Source organism: Dipodomys spectabilis, unplaced genomic scaffold (assembly GCF_019054845.1).
Source record: "Dipodomys spectabilis isolate Male_0828 unplaced genomic scaffold, ASM1905484v1 ptg000018l, whole genome shotgun sequence".
Lineage (NCBI taxonomy): Eukaryota > Metazoa > Chordata > Mammalia > Rodentia > Heteromyidae > Dipodomys > Dipodomys spectabilis.
Window position 1 is genome coordinate 14,567,436 of NW_024870695.1, and position 22,920 is coordinate 14,590,355.

The window sequence follows — 22,920 nt, forward strand, 5'->3', positions numbered from 1 at the left end:
TCTCCAACAGAAACATATATCCTTCATCTGGTTAACCAGTTCCAGAGAGAGAGAACATTACCCCCAAAGGCAATTGATCCCATCGCTTAAAAGTTCTCTTAAATTAAACTGAAATCTTTACAATGTCTGTTCTGATGTCTTGATTCAACCCTTTGAAACTGTATGAAACAAGTACCCCAGTGAATGTCCCTACCCACATACCCTGGCTACAACCATTGCTGCTTTCCTTTAAATCAGCTCCAGTTAAAAATCCCCCTTTGGAAATATCCCTCAAAGCACACACAACCTGACTCTCTAGACATGGCCTGATATGCATAATCCACTGGGACTATGATTTCTCTTGTTCTATGATTAAGTTTCTAGAAATGCAGTCCAAGATTGTAGTAGCTTCTTTGGCAATCATATGTAGATTCTACTGGTTCTCATTTAGCTTTGAGTCAAAAGCCACTAATTTTTGTTTTGTTTTGTTTTTACATGACAAGTACTGTTAAGCTCTGTCTTCTTGTTATTTATTTTTGCATGTTGGTCCTAAGCCTGGGCACTGTCCCTGAGCTTTTGTGCTCAAAGCTAGCGCTGTTCCACTTGAGCCACACTTCCACTTTCAGCTTTTTTTGGTGGTTAATTGGAGATAAAGAATCTAGCAGACTTTCCTGCCCAGGTTGGCTTTGATCTCAGCCTCTTGATTTTTTTTTTTTGGTCGGTCATGAGGCCTGAACTCTGGGCCTGGGCTCTGTCCCTCAGCTCTTTAGCTCAAGGCGAGTGCTCTACCACTTGAGCAACAGCGCCACTTCCAGCTTTTTCTGCTTTATGTGGTGCTGAGGAATCGACCCTAGGGCCCATGCATGCAAGGCAAGCACTCTACCACTGAGCCACCTTCCTAGCCCCATGATCTCAGCCTCTTGAGTAGCTAAGATTATAGGTGTGAGCCATTGGTGTCTGGCCTGTTCTTGTTTTTGGTGGTGGTGGTGGTGGTTATGGGGCTTGAACTCAGAGCCTGACCCTGAGTTCTTTTATTCAGTGCTAGCACTCTACCACTTTGAGCCACAGTGCCACTTTTGGTTTTCTGGTGGTTAACTGGAAATCAGTCTCCTCTGCCTGGGCTGGCTTTGAATCACAAGCCTCAGATCTCAGCCTCCTGGGTAGCTAGGATTACAGGCATGAGCCACCAGCACCTGGCCTGTTCTTGTTGTTTGACCTTAGTGCAGGATTTACTAAACTTTACAATGCCATATACACATGCCAGTCCCTGTGCTTGATGTTTTTGAGTAAGTAATTGGAGCCTCACAGAAACCCTGAAGATGGTGGTGCTGTAAATCTGAAAGGAGCACCTGACCACCACACTAGTGGATGGACCCACAGTCAGAAGTCTCACTTAGAATTCAATCTAAATTCTAAAGCCTGGTACTCTTAGTATTATGCCAACCTTTCACCCTAATACACCCATTGTTTGAAGTTCTATGATATCTGCCAATTTAACTTACTTTCTAGATCTTTTTACTTTTTCTCAAACTTTGGTAGTATATAGACCAAAGCTGTATTTTTCAGCCAGTTAAGTATAAAAGCAATTTAATGGGTCACAATCAGCACTTTTAATATAAAGCAGAAAAATGTCAAAATCACATGGTAGTAAGTACAAATTTTGTTTCAGGAAACTTCTGGTGGTACTGGGTTTGATTTCAGGGTGTCATGCTTGCTTGGTAGGCAGGTGCTGTACCATCTGAACCACTCTTTCAGTCTTATTTCAGCCAACTTTTCCTATATGAGCACAGGACAGGGATTTGTTGCATGAGTGTGTGTGTGTGCATAAGTGCATGCATGCATGCTAGGTTTTGAAGTAAGTTATTTTGATTACTGTGTGTGTGAGCATGTGTGTGTTGCTGGGATTGTGCATGCTAAACAAGTACTAATTATTAACCTATGTCCTGAGCCCCAAAATAAATTATTTTTATAACTGTGGCTCATGGTCTAACAGTTTGAACAACAGTGCTCTAAAGGAAAAGGTGTTTGGGGGTTGACTTACATTAGCTCACTAAAATGTTAATTTTACTTAATTTTATAAGAACCTCAAACTAAAGCGGGGGTAGTAGTCCCTATTTGTAATCCCAGCACTTGGGAGACTGAGACAGAAGGGTTTGAAGCCAGCCTTGGCTACAAAATGAGACCTCCATCTCAAAAGAAAAGCAAAAGCAAACTAACAAATAACTATAAAAAGCTAGTAAAACTAAAATCAACAACATTCTTAGAGGATATTTGGTGGAACCAGTTACTGGCTTCAGTCATGTATTGTACAGACTGGACTCGTTGGGCCCCCTGTACACCTTCCCTGCAGTGTACCTTTGCCAAGTGACACAGGCCTCCATTGCTTCTGAAAAAGATGTTACCTTTTCCTTTGCACAGGTGTATCATGGGTTGAATGTACAGAATGAAGCTCTCCTCATTAGCCCCTAAAACTATAGGACTGTGCTTATAAACACACACAGGCCCTACAATGTGTAGGATGTGGTTAAAGAACAGTCCCCAGTGATCTTTGGCACCTGTTCATTTTTAAAAGGAAATTACTAAAGCTAGGTGCCACCAACTCATGCTTGTAATTCTAGCTGCTCAGAAAGTTGAGAAATATGGCAGTTCATCGCCAGCCTGGGAAGAAAAAGTTCACTAACCCTCTCCCCCCCAATTTCCAAAATAACCAGAAAAAAATGGAAATATGATTCAAGTGGTAGCATACTTGCATAGCAAGCACAAGATCCTGAGTTCAAAACCCAGTACTACCACTACCTCCTCCAAAAAAGTACAAGAGAACAATTGCCCCATTTTGTCCATATATAGGCTTAGAGACTTCAGTGTGAGTAGAGGAGGTTTACTGACAAGTGCTGGACTGCCACCCTAAAGTGGAAACATGGGGAGAAGGCTGTTTAATCTCTCTCTCAGAGAAGCAGCAACAAGGGCTGGGGCATGGCCTAAGTAGTAGAGTATCTACCTAGCAAACCCAAGACCTTGAGTTCAAACCCCAGTACCATTAACAAACTGAGCCTTGGGATCTTTTCTGCTCTCTGTCTTTTGCATTACTCCGTATCTTTTCTTCCAACAGATCCACAGACGAGCATGGCTGCCACTGCTGCTGTCAGTCCCAGTGACTACCTGCAGCCAGCCGCCACCACCCAGGCAAGTGGGCAGTGGGCTTTGAGGGCAGGCTGCTTGGACGACATTCACCACACTCAGAAAACCCTTTCCAAGCCGGGCGCCGGTGGCTCACGCCTGTAATCCTAGCTACTCAGGAGGCTGAGATCTGAGGATTGCGGTTCAAAGCCAGCCCCGGCAAGGAAAGTCCGTGAGACTCTTACCTCCAATAAACCACTCAGAAAACCAGAAATGGCGCTGTGGCTTAAGTGGTAGATTGCTAGCCTTGAGCTGAAGACCACAGGGACAGCACCCAGGCCTAGAGTTCAAGCCCCACAACCAACCAAAAAAAAAGGAAAAGAAAATCCTTTCCATTCTCTTACAGTAAACATCCTAGGACATGAGTCTTGGGAAGGTTCTGTTATCCAAGAAGCAATAGTCATTTGCCTAAGGTACCAAAGTGGGTCAGGTGGAAAGACCAGAGTTAAGCTCAGCAGTCCTTCTGCTAGAACCTGTCCTGTCGCTGCTGCCTCCAGAACAGCCCTTCTCAGTCCAGGGAGCATAATTACCATCCCTAGAAAACATACTAAAGTGTCTGTCCTTCCTGTTTAACTCCTTCCCCCCAATTTTGTATGGTGGGCCCACAGAACCCAATTTGAGACCTGCAGGTGTAGCACTGTCCCTGCTATAATACAGGGTCAGCAGGAGGAATTGCTGGCTGACACTGTTAGTTCACCCTGGCCAGGGACTGCTTCTGGAGAGTTCCTTCCAGAGAAAGTCATTTCCCATGTTTTCTCCCTTAGCCTCATGGAGAAACCAACAGGAGCTAGAGTGTATGTGTGTGGGGGTGGGGTGGGGTGGGGGAATGTTGCGGTGAAGAGAGGTGGCTAGTCACAGACTTCAGTCTCACTCCTTCCTTTTGATGCTTTTTCAGGACTCTCAGCCATCCCCATTGGCTCTGCTTGCTGCAACATGTAGCAAAATTGGCCCACCAGCAGTTGAAGCTGCGGTGACACCTCCTGCTCCACCCCAGCCCACACCAAGGAAACTGGTCCCTATCAAACCTGCCCCTCTGCCTCTCAGTCCCAGCAAGAATAGCTTCGGCATCTTGTCCTCCAAAGGAAACATACTGCAGATTCAGGGCTCACAGCTAAGTACCTCCTATCCTGGAGGCCAGCTGGTTTTTGCTATCCAGAATCCCACCATGATCAACAAAGGGACTCGATCCAACACAAATATCCAGTACCAGACAGTCCCTCAGATTCAGGCAAGCAGTTCCCAAACCATCCAGGTGCAGCCCAATCTCACCAACCAGATTCAGATCATCCCTGGTACTAACCAAGCCATCATCACCCCCTCACCATCCAGCCACAACAAGCCTGTCCCCATCAAGCCAGCCCCTGTCCAGAAGTCTAGTACAACTACCACCCCAGTGCAGAGTGGGGCCAATGTGGTGAAGCTGACGGGAGGGGGTGGCAATGTGACGCTCACTCTACCTGTCAACAACCTGATGAATGCCAGCGATGCAGGGGCTGCCACTCAGCTCCTGACCGAAAGCCCTCCTGCGCCTCTGTCTAAGACTAATAAGAAAGTCAGGAAGAAGACCCTTCCTGTCTCCCAGCCGCCAGTGGCTGTAGCTGAGCAGGTGGAAACGGTGCTGATTGAGACCACAGCAGACAACATCATCCAGGCAGGAAACAACCTGCTCATTGTTCAAAGCCCAGGTGGGGGCCAGCCAGCTGTGGTCCAGCAGGTGCAAGTGGTGCCCCCCAAAGCTGAACAGCAGCAGGTGGTGCAGATTCCCCAGCAGGCACTGCGAGTGGTGCAGGCTGCATCTGCCACCCTCCCCACCGTCCCTCAGAAGCCCTCTCAGAGCTTTCAGATACAGACAACTGAGTCTACACCTACTCAGGTAACTCCTTCTCTGCCCTGCCTCCCTCTCTTCCTCTGGTTACTCTTCCTCTGGCTTGCTTTTGGAGGTGAGGGCAATCAGCTCACCGGGGTGTTGGGAGTCAGAAACATTCCAGGCAGGCAGAGAGTAGCAAGCAATTTCTACCTGACAAATGGGCTCTTTTCAGATCTTGGGCTAAGTACTGCTTATCAGATGTAGAAATCAGATGAAACTTAGTTTTTCTTTTTCTCCTGTCCTAGTACTGGGGCTTGAACTCAGTACCTTATGCTTTTACTTATTTTTTTCACTCTGTTTTATGCTTTCACTTACTTTTTTGGCACTCTATCATTTGAGCCACACCCCTAGTTTAGTGTTTTTGCGGGCTGATTGGAGATAGAATCTTACTTTTCTGCCCAGGCTGGCTTTGAACTTCAAATCTCAGATCTCAACTTTCTGAGAAGATAGATTACAGGTGTGAGCCACTGGCACCTGGCTTGTTCTTTTTCTTTATGGAATGTCTTAGGGGATTAATTAACAGCAGATTATATATTTTAGTAATAAAGTTCATTTTTTATTGTAGAATTACTCAGAACAATAGCAAGAATGAAGAAATCCCAGTAAGAACCATAGAATTTGATGTAAAGTAAGAAATGAGAAACATTCTGATCCTTGTTAATGACAAGAAAAACAATAGGTAGGAACAGCTTATATCAGGAATATTTAAACTAAAGTTACGTTATCTATATAAAGAAAGGAGTAAGTGACAGAGGTTTGCCCTTGACACAAAGCTGGGGACATAAGTCACACAGTAGGAAGTTAGAAGTCTACAGTAGAGTGCCACCACCCTGTGGCATATTGTGAGCTGATTTTTTTTGGGGGGGGGGGGGGGCTGGTACTAGAGCTTGAACTCAGGGGTTTTGTTCATGGCTGAGGCTCTACTACTTTAGTCAGCCTCCAACCCATTTTTTTGCTGGTTATTGAGATAACAGATTTGTCTGCCCAGTCTGGCTTCAGATTGTGATCCTTCAGACCTGTGGTCACAGATCTAAGCCTCCTGAGTAACTAGAATTAAAGGTGTGAGCCACCAGTGATCAGCTTTTGTTTTATTTTGTGATGCCAGTCCTGGGGCTTGAACCCTGGGCATGGGCATTATCCTTGAGCTCTTTTTTGTTGTTGTTGGTGGTAGTGATGGTGGGGCTTGAACGCTGTCCCTCAGCTCTTCAACTCAAGGCTAGAGCTCTACCACTTGAGTCACAGCACCACTTCTGGTTTTCTGGTGCTTTATGGAGATAAGAGTCTCATGAACTTTCCTGCTCAGACTGGCTTTGAACCGTGATTCTTAGATCTCAGGCTCCTGAGTAGCTAGGATTACAGGTGGGAGCTACCGACGCATGGCTCTCTCTCTTTTTTTTTGTCAGTCATGGAGCTTGAACTCTGAGCCTGGGCATTGTCCCTCTGCTCTTCAGCCCAAGGCTAGTGCTCTACCACTTGAGCCACAGCACCACTTCCTGTTTTCTGAGTGGTTATGGGAATCTCACTGGACTTTCCTGCCCAGGATGGCTTTGAACTGTGATCCTCAGATCTCAGTCCTGAGTAGCTCTTTTTGTTCAAGGCTAATTCTCTAACACCTGAGCCACAGCTCCACTTCTGACTTTTTGGTAGTTAATTGGAGATAAGAATCTGATGGACTTTCTTGCCCAAGCTGGCTTCAAACCTTGATCCTCAGATCTCAGCCTTCTGAGTAGCTAGTTACAGATATAGACCATTGGTGCCCAACTAGCTTTGATTTGTTTTACAAATCATTTATTTTATATATATATGATATATATATATATATATATATATATGTATATATATATATATATATATATATGAGGTCCCATTATCACTGAAATACTGAGTGATACCTGTTCAGGTGTGCAGATGGCAGCAGTGTTGCCTTCCTTTCTGTGAAGTCCCACATCTTGAGTTGATGGAGGCAAGACATAAGCCAGGTCTTCCTGAGGAAATAATAATACAGATGCATAAAGATTTAGCTATTGCCAAAAAAAAAAAATTTAGCTAAAACATTAAAAAATGATTACCTAATCTTTGTTCTAGTGTGTTGAAAGTTTGACAGTTATATAACTAATGCCTATTAACTATATCTAAACTATTTCCATTTTTGTAGTTAAATAAATTCCTAGGGCTGAAAATGTGGCTTATTGGTAGAGTGCTTGCCTAGCATTCATTAAGCCCTGGGTTTGATTCCTCAGTACCACATAAGCAGAAAAAGCCAGAAGTAGCACTGTGACTCAAGTGGTAGAGTGCTAGCCTTGAGAAAAATAAGTTCAGGGGGACTAGGGATGTGGCTTAGTGGTAGAGTGCTTGCCTAGCATTCATGAAGCCCTGGGTTCAATTCCTCAATACCACCTAAACAGAAAAAGCCGGAATTGGTGCTGTGGCTCAAGTGGTAGAATGCTAGCCTTGAGCAAAAAAAAGCAGAGAAGCTCGGAGACAGTACCCAGGCCCTGAGTTCAAGCTCCAGGACTGTCAAGGAAAATTTTTGGTAGACTTTAGCCTTCAGGTTACATCTGGTCCCTACTTTTTTTTTTTAAAGAAAGTTTCATTAGAATACTGACACAGTCATTTGTGCTATAATAGCAGAGTTAGTAGCCGAGTCAAAAACTATGGTCTACAAAGCCTAAAATATTTATTACCTAACCTTTAAAAAAAAGAAAAAAAGGTTTGTTAAGCAGAGTGTGCTGGCATACATCTATATTCCTAGCACTCCACAGACCAGGCGGAAAGATCAGGCGGAAAGATTAGGAGTTCAAGGCATACTATCTAGGGAAATCGTGTCTCAAAAACAATACCCCCCTCCATAGATATAAAAATAACAATATCCAGGCACTAGTAGCTCATGCCTGTAACCCTAGCTACTCAGGAGGCTGAGATCTGAGGATCACAGTTCAAAGCCAGCCTGGGCAGGAAAGTCTGTGAGACTCTTATCGCCAGTGAACCACTCAGAAAACTGGAAGTGGGGCTGTGGCTCAAGTGGTAGAGTGCCGGACTTGAGCTGAAGAGCTAAGAGACAGTGCCCAAGCCCAGAGTTCAAGCCCCACAACCAACAAAAAAAAAAAAAAAAAAAAGAAAAAAAAAAAGAAATAGTTAAGAGATTTTGGTATTTAAGGATGACAATGAGGTTTTTTGTTTGTTGTTGTTTTTCTGTGTGGGTCCTGGGACTTGAACTCAGTGCTTGGGCACTGTCCCTGAGATTCTTTTCCTCAGGGCTTGCACTCTGCCACTTGAGCCACGGTACCACTTCCAGCTTTTTCTCAGTAGTTTATTGGAGATAAGAGTCTCATGAACTTTCCTGCCCAGGCTGGTTTCAAACAGTAATCCTCAGATCTCAGCTTCCTGAGTAGCTAGGATTACAGATGTGAGCTGCTAGCACCCAGCTTGTTTGTTTGTTTTTAATTGAGAGACAGTCCTCAGTAACTCAGGAAATAAAAATAACCCCAAGAGGGCTGGGAATGTGGCTTAGTGGTAGAGTGCTTGCCTAGCAAGCATGAAGCCCTGGGTTCGATTCCTCAGTACCACATAAATAGAAAAGGCCAGAAGTAGTGCTGTGGCTCAAGTGGTAGAGTGCTAGGCTTGAGCAAAAGGAGCTCAAGGACAGTGCCCAGGCCTTGAGTTCAAGCCCCAGGCCTGGCAAAAAAAAAAATAACCCCAAGACTGGGGGCATAGCTGAAGTGGTAGAGTACAAAGTCCTGAGTTTAAACCTAGTACTACCACTAAATAAATAAATAACCCTAATTAAACTCATAGAAGAAGCCGGGTGCCAGTGGCTCACACCTGTAATCCTAGCTACTCAGGCTGAGATCTGAGGATCACAGTTCAAAGCCAGCCTGGGCAGGAAAGTCCGTGAGACTCTTATCTCCAATAAACCACTAGAAAACCAAAAGTGGCACTGTGGCTCAAGTGCTAGAGCACTGGTCTTGAGCTGAAGAGCTGAGGGACAGCGCCTAAACCCAGAGTTGAAGCCCCACAACTGACCAAAAATAAATAAAAAGTCATAGAAGAAAGTTCTTTACAAAGAACCTTTTCCCTGAATCATTCAAGCAAAGTTTGCTACTATGATTCCCCTTTCACCTCTGTATACTTCAGTCCCCTCTCCTCCGCCCTAAGTAAATTTTACCTCTATAGTATAAAGCAGTGTTTTAGACCCCAGGCCCAAACTCCAGGAGTTCCATGTAAGATCTACTTACCGCCATCAACTTCAAGCAGTCTTCAAGGAATAGAAATGAGTTTTAGGTTAAATATGGAGAATTTGGGGCAGGAGTGAGAAGGTATGCATAGTTACAACAGTCTTGGTCCAAGTAAGGCCTGGTTGACAGGTAATTCAGTCCCTATTTGGGAGGAGTTCCAAGAAGTTAACATCGCTGGGCTCGATAAAGAAGTCTTCCTTGCCAGGTAGTGGTTTGTTCTGTGAATGCTCCATTGTTTCTTTCTTTTTTTTTTTTTTTGGGTCCAGTCGTGGGGCCTGAACTCTGGGCCTGGGCGCTGTCCCTCAGCTCTTCAGCTCAAGGCTAGCGCTCTACCACTTGAGCCACAGCGCCACTTCCGGCTTTTTTCTTTCTGCTTATGTGGTGCTGAGGAATCGAACCCAGGGCTTCATGCATGCAAGGCAAGCGCTCTACCACTGAGCCACCTTCCCTCCATTGTTTCTTAGTGGTAGTTTCAGTCCCTTTTCATAAAAATGTTATCAGTCAGTCCTATCTTTCCTAGATTCCAGGTGATTATTAAGTGAAGTTAAAGTTAGAGGTTTTTGTAAAGAGTAGCAGAGGTTAGCTGGCTACTGGTTGCTCACTCCTGTAATCCTAGCTACTCAAGAGGCTGAGATCTGAGGATCGTGGTTCAAAGCCAGCAGGGGCAGCAAAGTCCATGAGATTCTTATCTCTAATAAACCACCAGAAAACTGGAAGTGGCACTGTGGCTCAAGTAGGAGAGTACTAGCCTTGAGCTGAAAAGCTAAGGAAGAGCCCCAAGGCCCAGAGTTCAAGCCTCACGATGGACAAAAAAAAAAAAAGAATAGCAGGGGCAAAAATGTCCCTCACACTCTTATCAGGAAAACAGAACACTCCTGGCAGTGTTAGCACTTATTACTGGGTAATTGTTTGCTAGGTGTCTTCATTGCAAGTCGAGATTTTTCCTGTTTTTCTCTATTTGGCAATAAAGCTAAGTCTTGCAACATGGGGACTGGGAGTGGGAATTAGGTTCTGTATCCTAGAAGAGGTTTGTTTGGGGGTTTTTTTGCCAGTCCTGGGGTTTGAAAAAGGGCCTGGGCACTGTCCCTGAGCTTCTTTCTGCTCAAGGCTAGCACTCTACCACTTGAGCCACACAGCCACTTCAAGCTTTTTCTGTTTATGTGGTACTTTGGGCTTCATGCATGCTAGGCAAGCACTCTACCACTAAACTACATTCCCAGCCCTAAAAGAGGTTTATCTACACATTTTATTTGGAATCCCTCTGAAGGAGAATTTGTCTCTTTTTCCTCATTAATATTTGTATGTACTAATGTATAATTGTTTCATACTTCAGGTTATAAGTCAATTTTGTTGCTCTAACTGTTCTGACTTTGGCCATTTGAAACTCCTTCAGGTTGGCTTATTCCCATTTGACATAAGCCTGTCCTTCCCCCGCCCCCTTTCTTCAGCTCAATCGAGGTATTTATTTGCCATAAAATTTGCCCTATTAAAGTGTACGTTTCAGTGATTTTGAGTTTCTTTACAGTACATTATTATGTAGTATGGTCGTGCCACACTGTCTAATTTACTCCTTTCTCTCCACTTTTCTCCCCTCAGCCACCGACTAGTCTATTTCTGCTTCTCTGTTGCCTAAATTGTGAACACTGTGTATAAATGTATTCATATGGTGGTTGGTCTTATTGTTTTTGGTAGTACTAGGTTTAAACTTAGGCCTCATGCTGGCTAGACAGGCAATCTACCACTTGAGTCACACCCTGTCCCTATAGGTGATCTTGTGACTAGTTTTTTTAGAATGTTCTAAAGGTTCATCCATGTTGAAGCATGTGTCAAAATTTCATAACTTGTATCTTCTCAACTGTGGCCTTAAACCAACCATTTCTCTTTGGAGTCCTGGTTGCTCTTATCGGAAGTTATAATAGGAGTTTTAAAATTCTGTCATGCTCTTTTTTAGTAGAGACTCATGGACTCCTATTTTATTCAAGAGATTGTGTGGGTTAATATAATTATTTTGGTGTACATATAAGCCCCTACAGCCAGTTTATGTTCTTTTTTTTTTTTTTTGGGGGGGGGGTCCGGTCGTGGGGCCTGAACTCTGGGCCTGGGCGCTGTCCCTCAGCTCTTCAGCGCAAGGCGAGTGCTCTACCGCTTGAGCCACAGCGCCACTTCCGGCTTTTTTCTTAGGTGGTGCTGAGGAATTGAACCCAGGGCCTCAGGCATGCAAGGCTAGTGCTCTACCACTGAGCCACCTTCCCAGCCCCCCAGTTTATGTTCTTTTTGCACAGTCTTACCATGCTGTATTTCCTTACTTCCCAATACAGCAGTTGTTCCAGGCTCTTCCGTCTTCCCTGCTCCAACCCTGAAAATCAGCTCTCTCCCCAAGGAGTCCTTGTTCCTATTAGTAGAGCATGGGATTTAGATGCTAAGGCCTTTTTGGTGGTTATAGCTAAGAAGTACAAATAGATACAGATCATATGCAGACATACAGGTACACATTTTTACTTATATTTCTGTTTATTAAACCCCTGAATTTCCACCAATGTTTCTAATTCTATCTGACACCACAGGGTTTCCTCTAGCTTTCTCTGTATTTGTAACTCCCTTCTCTCTGTCAGGAGACCTCACTCCCATTATTCTTCCTTGATTTTTCTGGATCAGTCTCCTCCAATATAACCAGTCCCATGGGCTCTTTAGCTTCCTCTGCCAGTTTGCTGCTGTCCTCCCCCCACAGAAACCCTCCTCACATTTCCAACTACTCATTAACAATGATACTTTTCCCTTTATGTCGTTGTAAATTGGAGAGAAATTGTTTCTATTAACCTATGGCTATTAAGGACTATTTTTATTTGATGATCATTCATAATATACTGCCATCTGGTTCTCCAGTTCTAGAAGAACATATTTTTTTTTTTTTGTTGGTCATGGGGCTTGAACTCTGGGCCTGGGCGCTGTCCTCAACTCTTCAGCTCAAGGCAAACACTCTACCACTTGAGCCACAGCACCATTTCCGGTTTTCTGGTGGTTAATTGGAGATAAAGGGTCTCACAGACTTTCCTGCCTGGGCTGGCTTTGAACCACAATCCTCAGATCTCAGCCTCCTGAGTAGTTAGGATTATAGGCATGAGCCACTGGAACCCAGCTAGAACATCTTTTTCTATGTTAAGTAAATAAAGGTTTCAGTTCCATAGCCAGCTTAGTACAGGGAGGCCATCAGCCCTTGGTGAAGATTGTGTATTAATGTAGATTTGGGCACGCTGTAGGAATTGGGGCCGACAGAGATGCCTAGTTCTCATTCAGGGGATAGATACTCTCTAGGACACTCACTTCTTTTTGGCCTTCTCAGGTCTATATCCGAACACCTTCTGGGGAGGTGCAGACTGTCCTCGTCCAGGACAGCCCCCCAGCAACAGCTGCAGCCACTTCAACCACGACCTGTAGCAGCCCTGCACCCAGAGCTCACCATCTGAGTGGGACCAGCAAAAAGCATTCTGCTGCAATTCTCCGAAAAGAGCGTCCCCTGCCAAAGATTGCACCTGCTGGAAGCATCATCAGCCTGAATGCTGCACAGCTGGCGGCAGCTGCCCAAGCCATGCAGACCATCAACATCAATGGTGTTCAAGTCCAGGGTGTGCCTGTCACCATCACCAACACGGGCGGTGAGAGAAGGCCTATGGCCAAGGTGGTGGCAGCAGAGCTGTGTGCCCAGAATGTGGGAACTAGGCAAGCCTGAGGCTTCCCAGTGGCAGCAGTGAGGATGCTACCCATTGTTTGCCTGGTTCCTCCGGCCTAAGAGTAGGCCCATGTATGTCTTCCCACATAGTCCTTACAGTAGTACTGTGGGATAGGGTAAGTCACATGCTGCCCCACCCCCATCTGACAACTTCAGACCTTGAATAGGATGGAGAAAACTAGACATGCCCAGGAAAACTTTCTAAGTAACACACTAATTATGCAAATTATTTTGGTCCAGACCAAAGACCTGAGAAACTCCAGGTAAAGGAAGTCAAGAGGGCTTCTTAGAAAGACTGGCGTTGAGCTTGGGAGGAAAGGAAGAGCCCTCAGCAGTGGGACAGCTATGCTGCATGTCAGTTCACTAGTGATATTTTACACTGTGAAAGCAGCCTGGGGGGGTGGGGGAGAGGGGGGCTGGGAAAGTGGCTCAGTGGTAGAGTGCTTGCCTTGCATGCATGAGGCCCAGGGTTTGATTCCTCAGCATCACATAAGCAGAAAAATACGGAAGTGGCGCTGTGGCTCAAGTGGCAGAGCGCTAGCCTTGAGCTGAAGAGCTGAAGGACAGGGCCCAGGCCCAGAGTTCAGGCTCCACGACCGACCCAAAAAAAAAAAGCATCCTGGGCAATAATCAAAGGATACATTGGAGTTTCCTAGGAAAAAAGTTCTTTGCTAGGTGCCAGTTTCCCGCCTATAATCCTAGCTACTCAGGAGGCTAAGATCTGAGGATTGCAGTTCAAAGCCAGCCTCGGCAGGAAAGTAAGTGAGACTATCTCTAGTAAACCTACTCAGAAAAAGCTAGAAGTGGTGCTGTGGCTCAAGTGTTAGAGCGCTAGCTTTGAGTACAAAGAGGCTCAAGAACAGAGCCCAGTCCCTGAGTTAAAGCCCTATGACTCAAAAAAAAAAAAAGAAAAGAAAAAGAATTCTTTGCAGTCTGCAGTTGGGTGAGGGGCAGTTTTCAAGGCAGTGGGGGCTTTCTGAAACTCTACTCTTTTTAGTCCTTAATTCTTAGCACTTTAGGCATTTGTTTTTTCCCATTGGGACTACAACAGGGAGAAGGAAAAACTGTTCAAGAGGACTTGATTTCTCAAAGTCATAGAACTTTTTCCTCACTCTTTTCTTTTTTCTTTTTTTGTTGTTGTTGTTGGTCATGGGGCTTGAGCTCGGCCTAGGCGCTGTCCCTCAACTCTTCAGCTCAAGACGAGCACTCTACCAGTTGAGCAGCAGTGCCATTTCTAGTTTTCTGGTAGTTTTTGGAGATAAGAGTCTCAAGACTTTGCTGCCAGGGCTGGCTTTAAACTGTGACCCTCAGCTCTCAGCTACCTGAGTAGCTAGGATTATAGGCGTGAACCACCAGCCCCCAGCTTTTTTGCTTTTTTTCTTACACAAACAGAAGTCCTTGAAAACTTCCTTGAAAACAGTTGATAGCTCACTAGAACACAGGCTGGACAGATTCAGGAAGAATGTTCCAAGACAAGATAAACTTCCCTACTGAAATCAAGTAAAACTGTCTTCAAATAAATGCTGCCAGTGGAGTGTAATGGTCTAGAGAATTGGCTGACTCTGAATCCATGTAACAATTATGAGTCTGTTTAAGGGATCTGATAGGCTGGCTCTAAAAAATATTACCTGCCCTGATGACCATCCTTATCATCTACAGAAGGAAGAGACTGACCTGAGGTTTCAGGCTTCCTGCCCTGAGTTGTGTCCTTCTCTGTCCTTCTCACAGGGCAGCAGCAGCTGACAGTGCAGAACGTTTCTGGAAACAACCTCACCATCAGTGGGCTGAGCCCCACCCAGATCCAGCTGCAGATGGAGCAGGCCTTGGCGGGAGAGGCCCAGCCTGGGGAGAAGCGGCGGCGCATGGCCTGCACGTGTCCCAACTGCAAAGATGGGGAAAAGAGGTAATTCAAGAGTTGGGATCAAACTAGCAGTCTGGTATGTACCCTGTTCCCTAACCCCACCCCCATCCCCACACCCGCCCATGGGACAGTTGCTCAGGACTTTGAGGTGGCCCAAATGCAGAGGGAACTGGTGGCTTCATGCCACTTGCCTCCTGCCTTTTCTGTGCTCTTCATCCTGACTCCCCACTTCCTGTTCTACCTCCTCCTTCCCCACTTCCTGTCTCTTCCACCCCACTCTCAACCGATTCTCAGGTCTGGAGAGCAGGGCAAGAAGAAGCATGTGTGCCACATCCCTGACTGCGGCAAGACCTTCCGGAAGACGTCTTTGCTGCGAGCCCATGTGCGCCTGCACACTGGCGAGCGGCCCTTCGTCTGCAATTGGTTCTTCTGTGGGAAGAGGTTCACAAGAAGCGACGAGCTCCAAAGGCATGCTCGTACTCACACAGGTCAGCTACCTGCTGCACCCTCACTGTTGCCCTCTGTGCCTCATCACTCCCAACACACTTAGCAAGACTACCAACTGTCCAGGCTACCTGGAGAGTTCTTTCAAGCCATGTCTGTATCACAGTGTCCTCAAAGCATGTCATTGTATCACATCATCTCTGCATTCCTCCAGAGCTGTTAATAAGCACAGATGTAATGTACAAGTACCCTGCTGTCCCATGCTGCTCTCTTGCTGTCATCTCCCTGTTGATTTTCCCTTAGTTGCTTTATCTTTTTTACTCATTTTTTGTTTGGGTTTTTTTTTTTTTGTCGGTCGTGGGGCTTGAACTCTGGGCCTGGGCGCTGTCCCTCAGCTCTTCAGCTCAAGGCGAGCACTCTACCACTTGAGCTACAGCGCCACTTCCGGTTTTCTGGTGGTTTATTGGAGATAGGAGTCTCACGGTCTCTCCTGCCCGGGCTGGCTTTGAACCCTGATCCTCAGATCTCAGCCTCCTGAGTAGCTAGGATTACAGGCGTGAGCCACCAGCGCCCGGCTGGGTTTTTTTTTTTAACTGTATTTTTTTGTCTTTTCTTTTTTGGTACTGGGGATTGAACCCAGGACGTTGCACTTGCTAGGCAAGCGCTTTGCCACTGAGCTACATCCCAGCCCTCTTTTTTTACTCATTTATATCCTAGGCAATACTGTTTTTGAGACCACGGGTTTGATATCATAGTTAAATGTTTTAGTACTGGGACAGAAAAATACAAAGCTATAGAAAAATATTTACCTGTCATCTGAAGTTTTCTTGAGCATGTCCAGGGATTTGTGTGTGGTGCTTTACAAACAGCTGTAGTGATTGCTCCTGTGAGTTAGACCCCTATCCCTGTAGCTCCTACTGAAGTGAAAAGTAAACATTGAACAGCAGCTGACCTAGTCTGGGTCAGGGTATGCATGCTCAGGATTGGCAAGACTAGAAGGCAGTGTGGGGTTTCCCTAAAAGGGAGAAGATGTTGATCCACGTGTAAAGTTCAAGGGGCACAGATCAGAACAAAGAAAGAGTGAACATCCTGATGTGTGAGGTGCAGGTGCTCCAGCACAGTGGGACAAGGACTAGAACAAAGCACACTGTTGGTGTGTGGGTCAGAGAAGTGAGAATTGGTCAAAGAGCTAGATCAACAGATCACGGGGCGGAATCCTATAAGCAGGAGGTGGACAGAGTGTGGAGACAAAACCAGTTGGCTTTACTAAGAGCCTGTCACGTGTGTTCCTCCTTTTTTTGGGGTGGCTCCACAGGGACTGTGTAGGTGACCAACATCTCCTCTTCCAGGGGACAAACGTTTCGAGTGTGCCCAGTGTCAGAAGCGCTTCATGAGGAGTGACCACCTTACCAAGCATTACAAGACCCACCTGGTCACGAAGAACTTATAAGAGTGACTGAAGTGGGAGACCTTGAAGATGCAATCCTTCGTCTGTGTGGCCTGGGCCCCGGCAGACAGGCCCCACAGCTGCCCTCAGCTCGTCCTGTTCTGCAACTGTGTCCCCACAGGAGGGGCTCTGCTCTCTTCCTTCTGAAGCCCTTGGCTCTGCCCTGGCCCTTCCCTTCTCACCAAGAGCTCCTGGCCTGCCCAGACCATGGACGCTGGCCATGCCCATTGAGACGTTCTGAACTAGGACGCATGGGAACCCTATTTCCAAAGGAAAAACATGCATTTCACTCCTTCAAGGAGCAAAGTGAGCCCCGCCCTGCCCCACCCCACTCCTGACACTCCCAGCACTGCCGGAGTCCCATCTTGCCATGCTCTCCTCCTGGGTGTGCCTCCCTGGCCCCTTCAGTCACTAGGGATGCCCTGGGACCTTGTACCCAGCCTCCCACTGGCACTCATCTCTGCAGAGGCTTGGGAGGCCACCTTCACTCCACTGCCCAGCCCTGCCATGGCGCTCCTCCAGACATTCCAACTTCCTCCTTCAAAGGTCAGATGTCCTCGGACTCTTCCCTGCTCCCCTTTTTCTATGGAGAACGTTGCCTTATACTCTGTACTTCAGATGATGAACACTGTGTATGTGTGTGCTTTAAAGAAGTTTTATTTAATTGCTCCCTTCTTCTTTTCCTTGGTATTCATCTCTCCCATGCCTTTTTTGATTTAGGATTTGGGGGGCAATGATGAACATAGGAATTTTTTTCTCCCTCTAGCAGTTTTCTTTTCTAAGTGACACAGCATTTCAACTCAGATCTGACTTGACATAAAAACATTTCCCATCCTAACCTTCTCCCTCCCCATCTTGCTGCCCCAGCTGCCCAAGCTCTACTGTGTACAGTGTATATTGTATAATAGACGATTGTGTCTACAACATGTTTTAAGAAAAACATATTGCTTGTTATTTTTGAGGCTTTTAAATTAAAATCCAACTTTATTTTTAGTTGTAACTGCTTGAGGTATGTTTTATGAATTAAGTGACAGATTTGTTATCCTTTATTAACGATGTACTTTGTTGGTCAGTGCTGGGCTGGCAAAATTTTTTCTTGCTAATAAATTTAGTTGCCTGAGGCAAAGTCTGCTCCTTGGCAGTTGGGCTTCCTTTGTCTTTTAACTCAGGGGGCTGGGAAAGGGGGGTCCCGACGAACCTAGGCCGTAGTCCAAAAGGGGCTGTGAGCACATGTGCCTCACCTTACAGCTCAGGCTCTCAGCACTTCCAGAGATGTCAGAGGCCAAGGCCAATCCAGACGTTTCTGCTTTTTGCATCCAGGAGCCACTGTGGGCTCTACCATAAAGCAGGTCTCATTGAGGCAGGGCACAGCAGGACTTCCTCTCGACTTCTGCACTCACTGCCCCTGCCCAGGAGAGCTTTGGCTTCATAACCCATTAGCAAGAAGCTTGGAAAGCAGGGAGGAGACGCCTTGGCCCAGCCACTTCCAGAAGGCCCAGGGTCCTTAGCAAATGCAGTTCCCTAAGGGCCAGAGAAGGCTACCTTCCTGAGGTGGAGATCCAAGCAGAGAGCCTAGCAACTAAAGGCTGGGGAGCCTAGATTCTGCTGGCCCCAGATTCTGCCTTCTGTCCCCTTTCCCACCATCCAGGACTGGTGCCTTTTGGTTTGAGTAAGGGCATGCAGAAGTGATAGCTTGTGGGAACTTTTTTGGGGGTGGGCTTTGAACTCGGGTCCTCTCATGTATTTCAGATATTCTACTACTGAAAGCATGCCTCTCAGCCCAGAATGTTTTTTGTTTGTTTTAATTACTGGGAAGTAAGGGTATGCCTCACCCAAGCTGAAGCAGAAGCAGAAGCAAGTTCACCTCAAGCAAGCAGAGAACTGCATTTAACTCACCCTCAGAAGGCCAGCCAGGATTGCAGCTCTGCTGAGGAGTACTGGAGCTCCTAAACTGTCCATTCCCCTTTTTTGGTTACCAGCACTTGCACCGCTGGCAAGTAGCTTTTCCTTAGAGCCAGCTGACCACCATAGCTGAAAAATAAAATGACATACATCTCAGATGGAGCCAGTTTCTCTGTACTTGATTTCTTCTTTGTTAGTACCATGGAGATCCTTTCCCTACATAATAAAGTCTGTGTGACAATAAGAGACCAACAGATAGATGGACCCTGGCATTAGACTAGTCAGTTGACTACCCTGCTTCACATAGGATGCCTGAGTTAGAGGGAGTTAAAGAATTTATGTAGCCAGGCACTAGTGACTCATGCATGTAATCCTAGCTACTCAGGAGGCTGAGATCTGAGGATCACGGTTCAAAGCTAGCCTGGGCAGGAAAGTCCAATAAAAACCACTCAGAAAACCGGAAGTGGCACTGTGGCTCAAGTGGTAGAGCGCTAGCTAGCCTTGAGCTGAAGAGTGAGGGAGAGCACCCAGACTCAAGAGTTCAAGCCCCACAACCCACAAAAAAGAAAAAAAAAAAAGAATTTATTGTAGGCTGGGAATGTGGCTTAGTGTAGTATAGTGCTTGACTAGCATGCATGAAGCTCTGGGATCAATTCCTCAGTACTATATACACAGAAAAGCTGGAAGTGGTGCTGCCGCTCAAATGGTAGAGTGCTAGCATTGAGCAAAAGAAGCTCAGAGACAGTGTCTAGGCTCTTGAGTTCAAGCCCCAGGACTGGCAAAACACACACACACACACAAAGTTTGAGGATGGTAGGGTTAAAAGAAATACTTATATCAGTTTAAAAAAAATTCATTTCTCCCACTCAGAGTTGCATCGGTAGCATGAGCAGCCTTCTTCCTTCCCTGTCCTCATGCTCTGCAGGGCTGCTTTGTGATCTGACACTAAATCCTATGAAGCAGAAAAGAACAACACAAGCCTACTCATTATCTTCAAAACAAAGGGAAAATATAGAAAAGGAGTCAGCTGCAAACTTCCTTGGCAATTATCAAGGGAGAGAAAGAAGCTATCTGAAATCTAGCACTTTTTTTCCTATCTAGATATCTATCTATCCACCTACCTACCTATATCTTTTTTTGTGCTCCACCACTGAGCTACATTCCTAGTCCTCCCCCAGTTTCTTTTTTTTTTTTCTTTTTTTGGGGGGGGGGGTTCCAGTCATGGGACCTGAACTCGGCCTGGGCGCTGTCCTTCAGCAATTCAGCTCAAGGCTAGCACTCTACCACTTGAGCCACAGCACCACTTCCAGCTTTTTTCTGCTTATGTGGTGCTGAGGGATCAAAGCCAGGGCCTCATGCATGTGGAGACAAGCACTCTACCACTGAGCCACTTCCCAGCCCTGGAGAGACTCATCTCCAATTAATCACCAAAAAACCGGAAGTGGCAATGTTGCTCAAGTGACAGAGCGCTCGCCTTGAGCTGAGGGACAGCGTCCAGGCCCAGAATTCAAGCCCCACAAGCGACATAAATAAATAAATATAATCGGGCTGGGAAGGTGGCTCAGTGGTAGAGTGCTTGCCTTGCATGCATGAGGCTCTGGGTTCAATTCCTCAGTACCACATAAGAAAAAGCTGGAAGTGGCACTGTGGCTCAAGTGGTAGAGCTCTAGCCTTGAGCTGAGGGACAGCACCCAGTCCCAGAGTTCAGGCCCATGACCGACAAAAAAAAAAAAAAAAAATCAGCCGGGTGCTGATTGCTCAGTCTGTAATCCTAGGAGGATTAGGAATCCTAGGAATACTTAGGAGGCTGAGATCTGAAGATTTGCAGGAAAGTCTGTGAGACTCTTTTTTTTTTTTTTGGGTACGGTCGTGGGGCCTGAACTCTGGGCCTGGGCGCTGTCCCTCAGCTCTTCAGCTCAAGGCGAGCGCTCTACCACTTGAGCCACAGCGTCACTTCCGGTTTTCTGGTGGTTTATTGGAGATAGGAGTCTCACAGTCTCTCCTGAGCGGGCTGGCTTTGAACCGCGATCCTCAGATCTCAGCCTCCTGAGTAGCTAGGATTACAGGCGTGAGCTACCAGCGCCTGGCTCCGGCTTTTTTCTTTTTGCTTATGTGGTGCTGAGGAATCGAACCCAGGGCCTCGAGCATGCAAGGCAAGCGCTCTACCACTGAGCCACCTTCCCAGCCCCGAGACTTTTGTCTCTAATAAATCACTGGAAAACTGAAGTGACACTGGCTCAAAGTGGTAGAGCTAGCCTTGAGCAAAAGAGCTCAGTGACAGCCCTCAGGCCCTGAGTTTCAGTTCCATAACCAGCAATAAATAAATAAATAAAAACAGAATCACTGCAAGGTACACACGTAATCTTAGCTAGTCAGGTGGCTGAGGTCTGAGGATCCTATTATAAAACCAGTCCAGGCAGACAAATCTAATCAAATCTTTTTTTTCTTTTTTGTTGTTTGTTATGGGGTTTGAAATCTGGGCCTGGAAACTGTCCCTCAACTCTTCAGCTCAAGGCAAGTGCTCTATCACTTGAGCTACAGTTCCACTTCCGTTTTCTGGTGGTTTATTGGAGATTAGAGTCTCTTGGATTTTCCTGCCCAGGCTGGCTTTGAACAGAGATTCTCAGATCTCAGCCTCTGAGTAGCCAGGATTACAGGCGTGAGTACTGGCACCCAGCTCTAAGTGAATCTTATCTCCAATTAACCACCAAAAAGCTGTAGGTGGAGGTGTAGCTCAAGTGGTAGAGTGCCAGCCCTGAGCAAAAAATCTAAAGAACAGTGTGCACAGGCCCTAAGTTCAAATCCCACTACCCTGTGCCAGTGTACAAACTGCTCTCCTGTGCCAGTGTACAAACTGCTCTCTTTATATGTAGGCTGTTTGCCCTTGTTTTTGTCACACACACACACACACTTTTGATACTAAGGACTGAACTCAGAGCCTCCTGAAAGTACTTAGTTCTATCACTGAGCTACTGTCATTCCCTTTCTTAATTTTTTGTTTTGAGATGGGGGGTGTCTTGCTAATTGTCTATGCTGGCCTTGAACTTTTGCCCCTCCTACCTCAGCCACCTAAGTAGCTGGAATTACAAGTATGCCAAATCTAGTTGTTCCCCTTTCCTTACATCTGTTAAGGAGCTACCCTCCTTTCTTTCTTCCTTCTTTCCTTTTTTTTTTTTTTTTTGGTCAGTCATGGGGCTTGAACTTTGGGTCTGGGCGCTGTCCCTCAGCTCTTCAGCTCAAGGTACTCTACCACTTGAGCCACAGTGCCACTTCCAGTTTTCTGGTGGTTAATTGGAGATAAGTGTTGCTGACTGTCCTGCCTCAGCTGGCTTTGAACATTGATCCTCAGATCTCAGCCTCCTGAGTAGCTAGCATTACAGGAGTGAGCCACCAGCGCCTGGCAGGAGCTACATTTCTTTGGCTCACAGATTTACTTCTCCTACAGATTATAAGCCTCTCTTGGGCAGGAACTTCATCTCAGAATTCTCATACTTTCAGACCACGTTGGTGCCTAGTCCAGATATCTCTGTGTGTGTGTGTGTGTGTGTGTGTGTGTGTGTGTGTGTTGGTACAGGGCTTGAACGCAGGGCTTGTAGCACACCCTTAGTTTTTTCCCCCAAGGATGGCAACTCTACCAGGTTAGTCACACTTCCACTTCTAGCTTTTTGCTATGTAATTGGCTTCTAATTATGATCCTCAGAGCTCAACCTCGAGTGGGCAGGATTAACAGCTTGAACCACCAGTGCCCAGCTTGGTCTGTGATATCTTAATTCCAAATTTCCCTCTTTCTCCTTCTCATTCAGCTCTCTACCTTCTCACCCTAGTCTCTTTCTCATCCTAGTCCCTAAAGGATCATCCCCTCATCCCCACCACACAATAATTTATGAATGGTACACAAATCACTTCAACCTCGCCCACTCTCAAGTCACAGTTTCTTTCCTTTCTCTGTGGTCCTTGCCACTTTCAGTCTGGCCCTGAATTCCATTTTGCCCTCCACAGCCCACCAATCTCCCCTCCCAAGAGGTACCACATGCCCTAATCCCTTCAATCCCAGAGGAGGTGCTAATACTGAGCGCTCTTCCAAAGCCCCCAGGGATTCCCGCCCCCACTCCCACCCCCATCTGGGGTGAAGCAATCCCTATACCTTTAACAAAACTCCACGTGCGTGTTTAACAGCGGTGACAGCATTTCCTTGTCTCTGCTCCCGCCCCCAAAGGCGCTGCCGATTGGACTTCGGCTTTCTCTACTAGAGCTCTAATTGGCTTTGCACCGGAAAATTCT

The 22,920-nt window shown here is 46.2% G+C and overlaps 1 protein-coding gene and 1 long non-coding RNA gene across 4 annotated transcripts in view; one reads left to right on the plus strand and one right to left on the minus strand.

Moving 5' to 3' along the window:
* Sp2 (Sp2 transcription factor) overlaps nucleotides 1-17,868 on the plus strand; it is a 29,844-nt gene extending 11,976 nt beyond the window's left edge. For both annotated transcript variants that reach the window (XM_042670982.1, XM_042670992.1), the window contains 6 exons: nucleotides 3,089-3,162; nucleotides 4,052-5,029; nucleotides 12,599-12,911; nucleotides 14,714-14,888; nucleotides 15,141-15,334; nucleotides 16,640-17,868. In XM_042670982.1, the coding sequence (XP_042526916.1) occupies nucleotides 3,089-3,162; nucleotides 4,052-5,029; nucleotides 12,599-12,911; nucleotides 14,714-14,888; nucleotides 15,141-15,334; nucleotides 16,640-16,740 (1,835 nt within the window). In that variant the 3' untranslated portion in view covers nucleotides 16,741-17,868. The remainder of the gene's footprint in view (nucleotides 1-3,088; nucleotides 3,163-4,051; nucleotides 5,030-12,598; nucleotides 12,912-14,713; nucleotides 14,889-15,140; nucleotides 15,335-16,639) is intronic.
* Nucleotides 1,473-22,847, minus strand: LOC122100691. Of its 2 annotated transcripts, XR_006146232.1 has the most exons (5): nucleotides 22,784-22,847; nucleotides 14,660-14,867; nucleotides 11,547-11,650; nucleotides 6,916-7,008; nucleotides 1,473-1,755 (listed from the first exon to the last, which is right to left on the minus strand). It is a non-coding gene; the product is annotated as an uncharacterized LOC122100691 (long non-coding RNA). The 2 variants fall into 2 exon arrangements; XR_006146229.1 differs by lacking the exon at nucleotides 11,547-11,650.
* Between the last annotated feature and the right edge of the window lie 73 nt (nucleotides 22,848-22,920).